General features: G+C 55.7%; 1 protein-coding gene across 1 annotated transcript in view; it reads left to right on the top strand.

Moving 5' to 3' along the window:
* Positions 1–7,252, top strand: part of ARRDC1 (arrestin domain containing 1) — a 38,170-nt gene extending 30,918 nt beyond the window's left edge. Inside the window, exons 3-8 of the mRNA XM_075170469.1 lie at positions 1,782–1,832; positions 2,387–2,541; positions 3,042–3,224; positions 3,605–3,781; positions 3,964–4,375; positions 5,324–7,252. Coding sequence (XP_075026570.1) covers positions 1,782–1,832; positions 2,387–2,541; positions 3,042–3,224; positions 3,605–3,781; positions 3,964–4,375; positions 5,324–5,388 — 1,043 coding nt within the window. The 3' untranslated portion in view covers positions 5,389–7,252. The remainder of the gene's footprint in view (positions 1–1,781; positions 1,833–2,386; positions 2,542–3,041; positions 3,225–3,604; positions 3,782–3,963; positions 4,376–5,323) is intronic.
* The last annotated feature ends 6,217 nt before the right edge of the window (positions 7,253–13,469 follow it).

Raw genomic sequence — 13,469 nt, 5'->3', positions numbered from 1 at the left:
GGTTAGTTGAGTCATTCATATTAGCCAGGCTTTACCCCGTAACCAACAAGCAAAGGCACCAGCTACATCTCAAGCTACTGCTGTTAAGCGAGCGAGGCTTCCCAAGAAGGGAATAGGAGAAGCTGCCCCACACCTCTGTGCCTGTCCCAGCTCTGCAAGGCATCAGGCCTGGCAGCGAAGGCAGTGACTGGCTTTGTGCCTCCACCTGGTGACAAGACCGGGTGTTGCATTTTAGCCTACATAATTCGGTTTTATTTGGGGGACGGGGAGGGACATCACCAGGGAGGTGTTCTGGGTGGGGTGATGGGAATGAGCAAATCGTGCTCCTCTGTAAGGACAAAGTGTATAAATAGACATCTCTTCGTTTTTTCCTGACTTGCCTTTGTAGTGATATGCGACGGGATGCTTGTCATACTATTTATTCTGCCTGCCTTTGCACTGCAGGCGGGATGCGCGCTAACTGGGCTGACCTTAGCTCCCCGTGGGGTGGCTGAGCGAGCGGAGGGGCAGAGGTGCAGCTTCTCATAACGTGAAGGATGCACCGAGCCAAGCACCACCTCCCCTGCCTCCTACCTGGATCGCAGTGTCAGTGGGGGGATTTACCCTTCTCTCTTCCCCACCTCCCCTGTCACGTAATCTACTTAATCCCCTGACGATAGGACTCTCTTACTGTCAGTTCTGCAGAGCCAGTATTGCTAACGGGCAGACCGACTCCTCCGTCTTGCATCAACAGGAGAGCTAGCCAAATCTAGAGTCTTGGTACCTCCAGCAATGATCCTACAAAGCAGAATAAACACAGCTTGATTTAATAGGTATCCAGGTCTCCTCTTAGCACTGCCACTTTAAAAACAAAACCTCTCATGTTTACACATTTAACAAATGTGGATAAACCTTAGAGCTTTTCTTACTGAAGGCAACTTTGGGAGCTGCCTGATGTTACTGGATCTCACTGTGGGTCCAGTTCAGCCGTCACGCTGCCCTGGGAAGGAATCTGGAATCCGGGTGGAGTGCCAGAGGGTGGATGGGGTCGGGCAGTCTGAATCTGTAGCTGTTGTTCTAGCTGTGCGCTGAGTCTTGGCTCTGATCTGCGCCCTCCAGGCCGCTGTTGCAGAGCGGGATATGGTTGAAGAAAACGGTGTTGAGATTTTAACATTGTGGAATTCTTTTCCTCGGCTCCTGTTGTCTAAGCAGCCGGGCTGAGGTATTGCAGGTCCCTTCTTGGGACCGGGGGTGGATTTAGGCCTGGGAGATGGACCTCTGCTTCCAGCTCCTGAACACTGTGCAGTCTGCGTGGGGCTTGGTGTGTGGCTAAGGCTATAGCGGCTTGATGCCCATCAGACCTCCTTACCACCCTGACAGTGCCTGTGCTTTCTTACCTTCCCCCTGACTGACTGCAGCCTACTTGAGGAAAGATAAACACAGAGCATCCTTTCTCCATGCCCTGTGTCGGTAGTCTGGGGCTAACCACTTGCTATGGCACTGGGATCCCTTAAACCCTGCCCCAAGTTACCTTATCTCCAGGGTATCTTAACGTAGAACCAGTCATTGGGAATGGAGACATCTCCTGTCCCAAGGAGAGGTGGGTGGCAGCAGATGCTCCTGTTGACTCAAGCACTGCTCATAGGATCTGGAGTTGTCCAGTGGGCTGTAGGCAGCTGAACAAGTTGCGGGTTGTTCCCCAGGTGGTGGCCTCTCTCTCCAGAAGATCACGCTCTCCAGAAGATCACACCATTCCAAGCCAACGGCCTGTCCCACTTACCTTTTACTCTTGTTTCCCGCAGGGGTCCTGACAGCTGGAGAGCACAACTTTCCCTTCCAGTTCCTGCTGCCAGGTATGATGCAGATAAATGGCTGAAGGCACTTCCGTGTAAGCCTTGGCTTTTGCAGCCTCTCTAGCTGTGCTGAGCAGCGCTTGGGCTGGATGGCAGAGGCAGGCTGGCAGCTTGGCCCGGAGATGCTAGAGGGAGCGTAAGGTCAGCCACGGACAGCTGAGGAGCTTAGACAAGCGGGTACCTTCTGCATTGGTGCAAAGCCAGGTCTGAGCTGTCGCTGGCGCCTCTCCAAGCGTGACCCTCTCTGGGTGTGCGCAGGTCCTGGCCTGTGGCTAGCCAGCCGTCCCGCACACAGTGCGTTCAGAGGGAGGGTCTCTGCTCTCACGCCTGTGGTTGCAGAGGATCCCTTCTGTAAGGAGGTTGCAGCAAGGTCTCTGAGTGACCTAAGTGTTCAGCCCCAGGTCTTTTTTTGGGGAATCCCCATGTGCTCTGTCTCTCAGTACTTGCAGAACTCCTCAGGTGAAGAGGAGCTGTCTAAAGGGATTATACTTCCAGTTCAGAAACACTTGGCCTGACTCAGCCTTATGATCCTTTTCTTTCTCTCTCGACTCCAGCCTCTGCTCCTACATCATTTGAAGGCCCTTTTGGCAAGGTCCTCCATCAGGTGAAAGCTGTGATAGACACACCTCGCTTCTCCAAGGACTACAAGTGCAACAAGATCTTCTACGTTCTCTGCCCTCTCAACTTGAACGACATCCCTGACATCGAGGTAAGAACAAGGAGGAGCGTGGCTGGGAAGTGCCAAGGCGTCAGCACTTGTCCTTGTCCTGCGTGCTGTCTGGGGAATAATTGTGGGGTTGGACAACTCTCTACTGCATGCCCTGACTGTGCAAGAGCAGGACAAGGGACTCCTGATCTGTCCTGCCTTGCCATCAATCCCTGGTCCCAGTGATTTTTGACTCTTCCACATGTTGCTTTGAAAGATTTAGGTGAATTTTCAGCATGCGGAGAGAGGTGTTGGCCAATAGCACCAGGTGCTTGTAGAGACCTGGGTTTGGGGAACTTGCTTTGGAGGGAAGAGCAACTAATAGGAAGCAAAACTGGGGGGATGGAGAAGTGAGACCTGTTGTCTGTGGCAGTGCTGTGTTGCAGGTTCTTTGCGTCCTCTTAGACCAGATATTTCTGCTTGGTTGTTTTGAATCTCTGAGTGTTTTCCTGGAGGCTCTCACTCTCTTGAGCCAACACCTCTGTCTCTCTGCTGTCCCGCAGCAGCCCAACACTATGTCAATCACCAAGAAGTTCAACTACAAGCTTGTGAAAAGTGGCAACATTATCTTGACTGCCACCTCGGATCTGAAAGGGTACATCGTGGGGCAAGCAATCCAGCTTCGCACAGACATAGAGAACAAATCGGGCCGGGACACCGGGGCTGTGGTGGCCAGTCTGCTCCAGGTAAGCATCTGAAAGGGTGATTCTTCAGCTTGTGCTGGTACTCCATGCCCCTGAGGCCTCTCTGAAACTGGGGCGGTTCTCGCCAGTGTGCCTCTCTGCTGCGTGTGGCTGGGAGGTGGCAGCGAGGAGTCCAGACCTCTGGCTAACTCTGTTTCTCTCTGCCTTCCTGGGGAAAGAGGTGGTAGAACTTGTCTTGCTCACACCAACTCAGTCTATCGTACAATGATGGGTATTTCTGCTCCGTAATATGCACGTTAGGTTTGTGCTCGTGCTTATTTGACAAAGCAGTTGGGTGGTTTTGTGTCCTGACTTAACATTTGTGGGGGACAGACGACCATCTGTAATCTTTCTGCTAGCTATATTTTCTCCCGTCTGTACAGAAAGTGGCTTATAAATCCAAGCGCTGGATTTACGACCTGAGGACCATTGCGGAGGTGGAAGGCTCAGGAGTGAAAGCCTGGAAACATGCAGAATGGAAGGAACAGATCCTCGTTCCGGCGCTGCCCCAGTCCATTCTGCAGGGCTGTAGCCTCATACATATCGACTACTACATCCAAGTGAGTACCTCAGTGCTCCTGGGGAGCTCCAGTGGGCTCTGCTGCAACTTCTGTGCTCCCTTCTGGGTTGAGCTCAGTCGCTGAACTCCATAGCTGTGTGGAGCGGGTGGCCCTCGCATCAGGTGAACCTTCCAGTGCAATGTATAACGAAGAGGATGCCACTGTTTTTCCTTCTCTTCCAGGTTTCCCTCAAGTCGCCAGAGGTTTCAGTCACTCTCCCCATTTATATTGGTAACATTGCTGTGAACAGGGTGCCTCTGAGCCCTTCCCGGTCCATCCAGCACATACCGTCTGCAGTGGTACCCAGTGCCCCGCCGGAGGAAGAGGAGGCTGCCAGCGGTTATCACCCAATGGACAATGTCTCGATCCCCACCAAAAGCCATTCCCAGCAGCAGCCGTTTAGCTACGCCCCAGGACTGAGCTTCCAGGAGATAAGGGTGGACTCAGAGCAGACGGGCTCCCCAAACCATCCCACGCTCTGCCTGTCGACGGGAGCCACTGTCCCTTACTACGCTGAGGGGAACGTGGTGCCCGTCCCCACGGCCAGCTCTCTCATTTTGCCTCCGGAGTACAGCACGTGGGGCTACCCATACGGTGAGCAGCCCGCTCCTGAGATCTAAACGGGCTGGCAGTGTGGTAGTAAATGTCTCCTGCCACAAGAGTCTCTTTGCTAACTGTGAACTGGGTGGGAATACAGGGATGTCAGCCTGCCGGGGGCTGATGTCAGAGGGGATCATGAGATCTCTCTGCCTGCTTTAGCCTCCAGAGGAGTCCCCTCTTACAGCTGTAAAAGCCGGCTGTCCATTCCCACGTCTACACCCGTGCCTGCCCTGGGCTTGTCGTGAGAGGATCTCCCTGTTCTTAAATGAGCTTTCAGCCTCCCACTGATAGAAAAACTTCTTGGCTTGTGGTGAGGCTGGTGGGAGCAGAGCCAGGAAAATGATGTAACTGAAATCTTCTGTCTGACTTGGAGCGGGCCTGCAGCTGGTCTGAAGAGACAAGCTGTGGGGGTGGGAGCTGAGAGACTGTCCAGGGTGGAAAAGCTTGGGGAAATCCCAGCATGCTGGATTCCTGGAGCCGTGCTTGTCCCAGGCGGCTGGGGTGGCAGGGACCAGCGGTTAGCACAGTCCTACCCAAATAAACCTGTCTTTAGCACTGGGGTAACGAGACACTCTATGTGTCACTTCGGCCCTGGCTTGGGGCACATGGAGCACGGGTCGCCTGTCATCTGGAGGTGTTGGAGTACATGAGGATGCTTGTGAAAGAAGTGGAGGAACAGAACAGGATTTCGAGGTGCTGATTTTAACCCTTGTAGGCATCAGGACAGGGGTGGGACTGGCTGGCTCAAATTCTGCGTGTGCACACGCAAAGCCCATATATTTCAGCGGGACAGGTTGTAGGGTCCTGGAGAGAGAGTGCCTGCATGCATGACACGTGTACATGTTAGCAGTTTGCTTTACTCTGCACCGAGTTACACGGACTGGGGTGAAGGGAACCTCCCAAACACCCACCATAACCGCTTTTATTCTTTTTCCCCCGCAGAGGCGCCTCCATCCTATGAGCAGAGCTGCAGCAGTGCCAACTCCAGCATCAGCAATGGCAACTAGCCTCCCCTGCTTCGAGTCCCGCTGGCGCTGCCCACCCCCAGGCGCCACGGTTCACCTGCCTACTGCAAAGTCTGGTACAGCACAAGGCGTCTTTTTATCTCTCCGGCTGCTTGGTGGGGTAAATGGCACATCCTGGCCTGGGCTTTTTAAGTCTCTTTCTAGGGAGGGGAGAAAAAAACCAAAAAGGGCAGCCAGAGGAGCCTCTGTGTGTGTAGGAGATGTCTGGGAAACCGAACCGTCTCCTTCTGCTGCACCAAGTGCTGGAGAACTGGTTTTGCCCCAGGGACGCCCTCTGCAGCAGCCTGTGTTTAAAGTACTGTAGTCAACACTAACTGCTTTACTATCAAAGCACCTGTGATGCCTTATCTGAAATGCTCCTGACTTGGCATGTCTCCACTGGAGGTGAAGGCTGGGCTGTGTGGACTTTCTCTTCTCTTTTAGGGGCCGTGTGCTCTCCAGAAATGGTTTTGACAGCCCTTCCTCCTTGTCCTCATAGGTCCTAAGGGTAGGTGAAACAGGAGGTTTCTTGGAGTATGCAGGTTCAGAAGGTCAGGGACTCTTAAAAAGCCAAAAGCACAAGCCCTCGCTATACCTGTGTTGTGGGGTGAGTGACCGGCAGCCTTTGGTCCTCTCGCAGTGGGCTGCACCGCTGCCTGCATGCAGTGGGAGGAGAGCAGGCTCTGGCAGCAGGGAGCTCGCTGGGGCACTTGTTTATGACCCAAGAGGCCCAGGTGAGCTGTGGAGGGAGAGCCCGGTGTTACTGTGGGGTGCCCACCAGCCAGCTTCTGGCCTTTTTCAGCAAGGGTGACTTTTCTCTGAAAAGCCCTGTAGGAGACAGTCCCTCCTTGCTCGCTGCTAGACCGCAGCGCCCAGGATGAACAGCGCTAGTCAGTCTGCACACAGGGGACCAGATCCCCGTGTCCCATCTCCCAGCCCTGCAGGGTGCCCTCTCCATCCCAGCTGCTGCTGCCTTTGGCAGGCCAGAATTACATGACAATCAAGTTACAAAAGTCTGTCCGATGCTACCTCTGAGTCTGCCCAAGGACCCTGTCCGTGGAAGCCCTTCCCTCTGGGACGACCCTCCCTCGAGGCTCAGCCTGGCGTCTCTCGCAGGAGCGGTCAACGCTGCCAAGTCAGCGCGCAAGGGTGCTTGGCCTGGGGACTGTTCTCTCTGCGAGCCGGTACTGGTTTACCGCTTGTCTCCTGAGCCGCCTCTCGAGCCACAGCAGGATGCAAAAACGAGTGAGTGGGAACACAAACTGCTACGCCTCATTTGCAGCCTCCGCTGGACCTGGCAGGTCGGGGGAAGAAGCTAGTGGATGTAAAACAACATTTTTCTTTTGCGCGTTTTTTTTTTTGCCCTCTTGTTTAGCTTTTTTAGTATTGACTGCCCAAGCTGAGGAAACCACAAACCAGATACTTAAGAGCCGCAGGCATCCAGCCACGGCTGAAACTGTGGACTGCAGACCTTAGGCACCTCTGAGAATTGGTCTCCACCCTGCCTCACGCTGGGCGGGCAATATCTAACAAACCTGTTAGGAGCACTACAGCCTCTGCCTCCTCATTTTAGGCCGCCTCTGCACACCCCTGGCAGGCAGCTGGGGACAAGCCCTGCTTTGCACTCTTTCTTTGCAAACGCTTTTTATTTTTTTTAATCTTTTTTTAAGTGTTGAACTTCTTTAAGGATAGTGTAGAGAAGGTGCCGTTCTGAGCAGTGCTGGCACAACATGCACCAATGTTGATAGAATGATTGTCGTTGTCCCTGAATATATATATATATATATGAGATGAAGTTTTGTTTTTAATGATTGAATTCATAAATACAAATTTTAATGCTGTATTTAATAAATTATTCTAAGAGAAATGCTGTGCTTTTTCATCCATTTCTGATGCTTATCCATGTGCCTGTTCATGCCAAATCCAGGAATGCACCTTGCTGATTTCTTAGAAAATGAAGCAAGTTTTTTGCTCTTACCAGGAAGGATGGTGACTTCTGCCAAGGCAGCTCGGGGAAAACAAGCACGGTGCAGCCTGACCGCGGTGCTGGGCTCGTAGTTCCAGATGGTTGGAGGGGGTTTGGCACCATGTGGGCTCGGCTCTGGAGAGAGCAGCCACTGCACTGCTGCTTCCCCGGCCCTGTGTCCCGAAGCCACCGTTTGTCCAAGTGGCCCACAGGTCTTGGGCAGTGCTCTCTGCTGTCTGACTGGAGAGGTGGGCTGGTGGGGAGGAAGGGGAGAGTGGACTCTTCCTTCAGAAGGATGGAGGTGGAACAGCCACAGTCTGGCTGGAAGGGCTGGAGACCACCAGCCCATGCCCTGCCCTAAGGAGCCATTTGGAAGAAACTTATTAAAAATGGAAGAAGGCTTCTCCCCACACCCACAGTTTGGTGATACCGTGTCCGAAGCATGTAGGCGTTGCCTAAATGTTGTCATTGGAAGTAGCCTGAGGTGTGATCTGTGTCTGACACGAGGATCCTTCTTCACCCTCTGCTCAACTTATGCTTCTGCCCAGCTTTTATTATTTAAGACTCTCTCCTTTGCCTGGTGATCTGTACCTGCCATGAAAAGCATTCTTGATACACAGGGGGTCCTTCCTCTTCCTCCCGGTTAGTTGAACCTGTTTTGCCTGGCTCAGCCCGTAGCTCCTGTGGCCTTCCTTGCTGTCAGCAGTACATATCCCTCCTTTCAGGCCTCAACCCAAATCGCTTCCACACCTCTGGAAAAATTCCTATGAGCTGTCCATGCTTCTGGATGTGTTGGGTTGGGCTACAGGCTCCTGACCCAGCCGGCGTCTGGGAGAGGCAGCCTGGGCTGGGACTGGGTTCCTTGTTCTCCATCCCTGAAGCTGAGCTGCTGGTGACGTGTCCAGCCCATGTTCCTTGGCTGGTAAAACTTGAATGCTGTTTGGTTACTGTGGCCAGAGCCACTGGGATGCCCTTCTAGACCCCCAGCCAGTGTCCGTCCTTCTCATTTAACCTTTACAGTTGGGAATGCACCATTCGTGGTGGAGACTGTGGAGAGGAGAGGCCAGCTGTATCTTGCACAGCTCCTGTGTTGTGCCCTGCGTCTCTGCAGTGCTCCTGTGCACCTGAGCTTGCTCTCCCAAATTATATTTGCTACAAACTGGTCCTTCAGCACCTCTTGCTGTACATGGAGTCCCCTTTGCAAAGCAAGGAGCAAGTGGGCATGCTCTTCTTCACCGGTGAGGAGTGTCCATCTCCGCTGGCTGCTGTGGAGGGAGCTGGAAGGAGTTGGAGCTAGACCTCATGGTGGTCCTCCTTTTGGGATGTGAGGGCTGGGCACGCACAGCTCCTGCAGAGAGAGGCCTCTCTCAGGCCTGCGAGGTGGCTCTGGCCAGGATGCAGCAGCTTATCACCCTAAGTTTGTCTGAGCAACCTCGCTGTTGTGCAAGCGGACAGAAATAACTGGCAAAGCGCTGTGGTTTTCAACGTTCCTGCCCAGCCTTGCCTGTCCCCCAGCGCTGTGGCAGGGAATTGAAGCCTGACACAAAGCGCCTTGTTCATGTTTCACAGTCGCCTTTGAAACGGTCCAGGACTGCAGGATAGAGGAGTTAGTCCAGCTCTTCTTAAACCTACCCTCAGCTGTGGCCTCAGGGTGTTATGGCAGCAAGGTCCTCGGGGTATACGAGTGCTCTGGATGAGCACGATGGGGCTAAAACCAACGTTTGGGTGTGAGTGTGGTCCCCTCTGGAGAGGGCAAGTGGACAATCCTTCTGTCCTCTGCCTCGCTTCTGTCTCTCTTCTCTGCAGCCTCTCTGGCTTCAACCTCTTTAAGTCCTGGGGAGCTCCTGTAGGCCCCGGGTCATCCCTCCCTCCTCTTTCTGAACTCTGGAATAAAGAGGAAAAAAAGCCCCTTTTTTCCAAACCCAGTTCTGGGTAAAAAACTTCAGTGCACAGGAATTCATTCAAATTTTTTAAGCAATTGTTTTTTGCTTTTGTTTGAAATGGGGAGGGGAAGTGGTGGGGCGTGAGGGAAACTTGTGAGCTAATTGTTTCCAAACTCAGCATTCAATGGAAAATACCAAAAACATCTTTTGTCCTTTTTTTTCCTGCTGCTTCTTTTTTGTCCGTCATGGCTTTGTTCTTGTCCCACTCTCCACATGTGCCGCTTCCATATTTTTGGCTTTTTCAGTGTTGTGTCCTGCGAAACTCCGCTTTGGCACCTGTTGTCCCACTGCCTGCAGGTAGATGAGCAACGGGGAGATGGGGGACGCGAAGGCTCTTCTTTTTGTTGGATGTGATTCTTTTTTAGGTTTCCACTGAACTTTCAGTAGTTTTGTAAAAGTAAATATGTTCTGCTAGGAAGTTTTCCTGTTGCGCCAACACAAGAGAGGAGATAAAGGATGTTCTGGGCTCTGTTTGGTTTTTATTCTGTATTTTAAAATGTTTCCAATTATCTGCAACAGGAATGTCCCATCCCTCCTCCCCAAGAGAGACTGGTGGGGTAAAACCCTCAACACTCGTGCCCTTTCTTACCAATACTCGTGGCTGTAATTCTTTATTCCTGTGGTTCTCTTTACAGATTTGGGGGTTTTATACAACAATATTTGTGATGGCTCTGTATAACCTAAGACTTCTGCGCAACTTATTACTGGGTTTTAAAATGTAAACTAGCAGTTTTACATGTTTACCACAGCTTCTGGGGAGTATTTTTGTCCTGGGTTTTAAACCACCAAATGTAAAGAACTGACAAATGTAAATAAAGATCTCCTTTTTTTACGACCATGGGTGCTTTTGCTCGGGCTAAATGTGTGATGGGTGCCATCTGTACGCTGAGACCTGCAGGAGGGCCTGGCACAGCGGGTGAGAAGTGGCTCCTGGCTTTCAGAGGAGGCATCCACCTCTACAGCTGAAGCTCAAAAGCTGATTTATAGCCAACGCTGAAGCAAAGCCACGTCTCCTCCAACTTACTGGGGGGACCGTTGGGGTGGGAAGGCACTGGTGGGGTGATCTGAACTGTCCCTTGCTCCCCTGATGGAGAAAGGTCCAGCTGGAAGGACCCCGGCTGCCAGCCGGAGGAAGCACTGGGGCGGTTGGGCTGTTCTCTTCCTGCTGGCAGGAATCCCAGGATGTGGAGGTCCATCCCTGCTCGTCCCGCTCGGTGCGGGAGAGGGCGATGTCAGCCTGGCTGCAGGGCCGGGGCCGGAGCCGCCATGGCGAAGCTGTTTGCTGGCTCCATGCTGCCGGGGGCTGAGCCCCTGCCCTGGGCTCCGCGGCTCCGCTCGGGGCTCGCAGCAGCTGCTTCAGGAAAATGGGGAGTTTGTGGCAAAACAGATCTCGTCCTCGCTCTGCTTGTGTTAATTAGCACTAAGCTGGTGGAGCTGCACGGCTCGAGGTGAGACGAGAGTCATGGCAGGCGGCGATGGGCTCCGAGGGCTCTGCGCGTTCCTGGTTATTTCTGCTTCTTGCGGGAGCCTCTGCCCTTCCTGATGGCCCAGGGAGGTTTGTCCTGGCGACTGCAGCGTCCCCAGCTCCAGCTGAGAAAGACGCAGCCCCAGCAAATGCAAGGGGAGAGGTGCCACCAGACCCCTGGCCTGATCGGCCGTCCTGCCCCACCGACCTCCCTCTCGCCCCCGTCCCGAAGGCGCGAGGGCCCCGGCGGGTGCTGGGTCCTGCCTGCCTGGTGGTTGGCAGGAGCAGGGCTGAAGGCGGGTGATTCCCTCCCTCCCTCCATGGCCACCTCCCGTGCCAAGTTGAGCATCCCCAGTGCAGGGTGGTGGTGATGTTCCAGGGCGATGCCGGCCCTCGCTGGAGCCCAGGCTTCCCTGACGCGCCATTTCGAGGTGCCGGTGGTTTTTCTTTGTGGCGGAACAGCCCCTCCACCCCGGGGGGAGTGCAGGGGGAAGGACACCCATTCCTGCCACCGCCCTCCCCAGCCGCCTCAGCTCCCTCCCGCTGCCTGAGGCAGGGAGCGATGGGACCCCCGGGGCCCCGCTGGGTCCCCACACAGCGGGAGGCACCGGAGGGGCCATGGCTCTGAGGGGGATGTTGCCTTGGCCCTGCCAGAGCTGCCGGTGCATGGGGAGGGGGTTGTCTGGGGAGTTAATTAATTAGCTGCTGCTAAATTGGTGTAGGGGCCGCTCTGATGAGATGCAGCAGGGCGGGGGGCGAGGCGGCGGGCAGGGCCGGGCCGGGCGCTCCCTCCTCAGGCCCGGGGACTCTTATTTTGACCGCGGCGCGGCCGGGCGGGGGCAGCCGCAGCCGGGCCGCGCTCTGGGGCCGGGCGGGGCCCCGCGGTCCCGTCGCCCCGTCCCCTCCCGAGGGCGGCAGCGCCCGGGTCCCGTCGGGCCGCGGGCCGGCCCCGCTGTGTCCCGCCGCGGGCTTGCGCCTCCTGCTGTGCTTTGCGGCCTCGCCTGAGGGCTCCTTCGGGGTCTCTCACCCCCTCCCCCCGAAAAACCTCCACACCCCGACACTCCCGCGTTGCGGGGGGGCTCTGCTGGCGCAGGAGGGTCCCAGCGGGGATCGGCCCCGGACCGGGGCTCTGGGGTGTCAGCCCGGCGGGCGGCCGGGGCTCGATGGAGGAGTTGCGGCACCTGCGGCCCGTGTGGGCTCCCCGGTGCCGGTCGCCCGGCAGCGCCGAGGTCACTTTGTTGTCAAAACTTGGGCCGAATCCTGAGTTACCTGAGGTTTGTGCGGGCACCGCCGCTCCCTCCTGTGCCCCGCCATCCCAAATCCTCCTGGTTTCACTAAATGCATCTTTTGATGCGGTGATGGCCTCCCGCCCCGCGGGTGCTAACGAAGCTGTGCCGGGCGAGGAGGAGCACCCGTGCTGCAGAGGTGTCGGGAGGAGAGCGGTGGTAACCCCAGGCGTAAGCCCGGCACCGGAGCAGGGTTCTGGAGAAAGTCTCCAGGAGCAGATGGTGGCCGTGGCCCTCACGTCTTGCAAAGCAAACAAAACGGTGCATCCGTCTGCCCGCCGAGCGGAGCGAGGTGTCGGCGGGGGGCTGCAGGAGATCAGCCCGTGGGCCAAGGGAGGGGATGTTGTTCCTCGGGAGAGCTGGTAATAAATGTGTAAATTGGGCACTCGAAGGCTCCGAGAAACAAGCGCTCCCCTGCCCGGGGAGGCTGGTGCGGCGGCGTCTGCCCGTCCCCGCGTCTCCCCGGTGCTGGTGTGATTTCCCCGGGTGGCAGCCGAAGCAGTTGTGGGCCGGAGAGCCCTTGGAGGTGTTCATCTCCCCCCTTGCGGTATCTTCTGCTTTACTGAAGAGCTGTAAAAGAGCTAATTGTTTTACAATCATGGATTTAGGGGCCTGGGCATTAGGAGGGGCCCTGTGGGACCGGGGAGGGTGAAAGCTGCTAGTGGGGGTGCTGGGGGTGTGGGAAAGGGAGCGAAGCGGCAGGAGACGACCCCCCCAAAGGGACCTTCCGGGGCAGGACCGGGGCGAGCTGCTCCCTCCTCCCTGGCACGTCCATCTCCGTCTTCAGCTAAGACGGACTCCTAGTAGCTTGCACGCGTAAAAATAACACGAAAGTGGGAGAAGTTACACCAGGAGGTGGTTTTCAAAGGGTAATTTTTTGGCAGAGGGATGCTGACTCTTTCTGGGATCTTCTTGTAAAGATCTTGTTTAGGTTTTTGGGCAAGTGCTGGGTACTGTCATGGCGGGGTACTCCTGAAAGTTTGGGAAACTCATTATCTACTCAATTAGGAACGGCTGGTGCTCTTGCCCTCACACAGCTCCGGACGGGGCATGAGGCCGCTGCCGTCGTGGTGGGATAAAACCCACGGCGTGAGGGGCCAAAGCTGCTGTCTCGAGGGCTCTCGATACAAACAGTAAAGAGTTCGTGGGTTTGGGGAGGGGGGCGGTGAGGCTGTGCGTGGGGAGCGAGGGGCCCCTGTCCCCGTCCTTCCCCTGTCCCCGTCTCACCCCATCCTCATCCCACCCCCAGCCCTGCTCCAGCTGTACGGCAGCCTCCGCACGGGCGCCGCCATGACGCCGTACGGCCAGAGGAGCCCCGCGGGGGCCGCCATGCTGCCGCACGCATGCGCGGTGGCCGGCGGAGCGTCTCCATTGAGAAGAATGAGGGGAAAGGGGCGGAGCCAAGGCGTGAGGAGCCGCCGAGG

Source organism: Calonectris borealis, chromosome 21 (assembly GCF_964195595.1).
Source record: "Calonectris borealis chromosome 21, bCalBor7.hap1.2, whole genome shotgun sequence".
NCBI lineage: Eukaryota > Metazoa > Chordata > Aves > Procellariiformes > Procellariidae > Calonectris > Calonectris borealis.
Note: the sequence above shows the minus strand (reverse complement) of the source record. Positions and strands in the feature narration are given on the sequence as shown.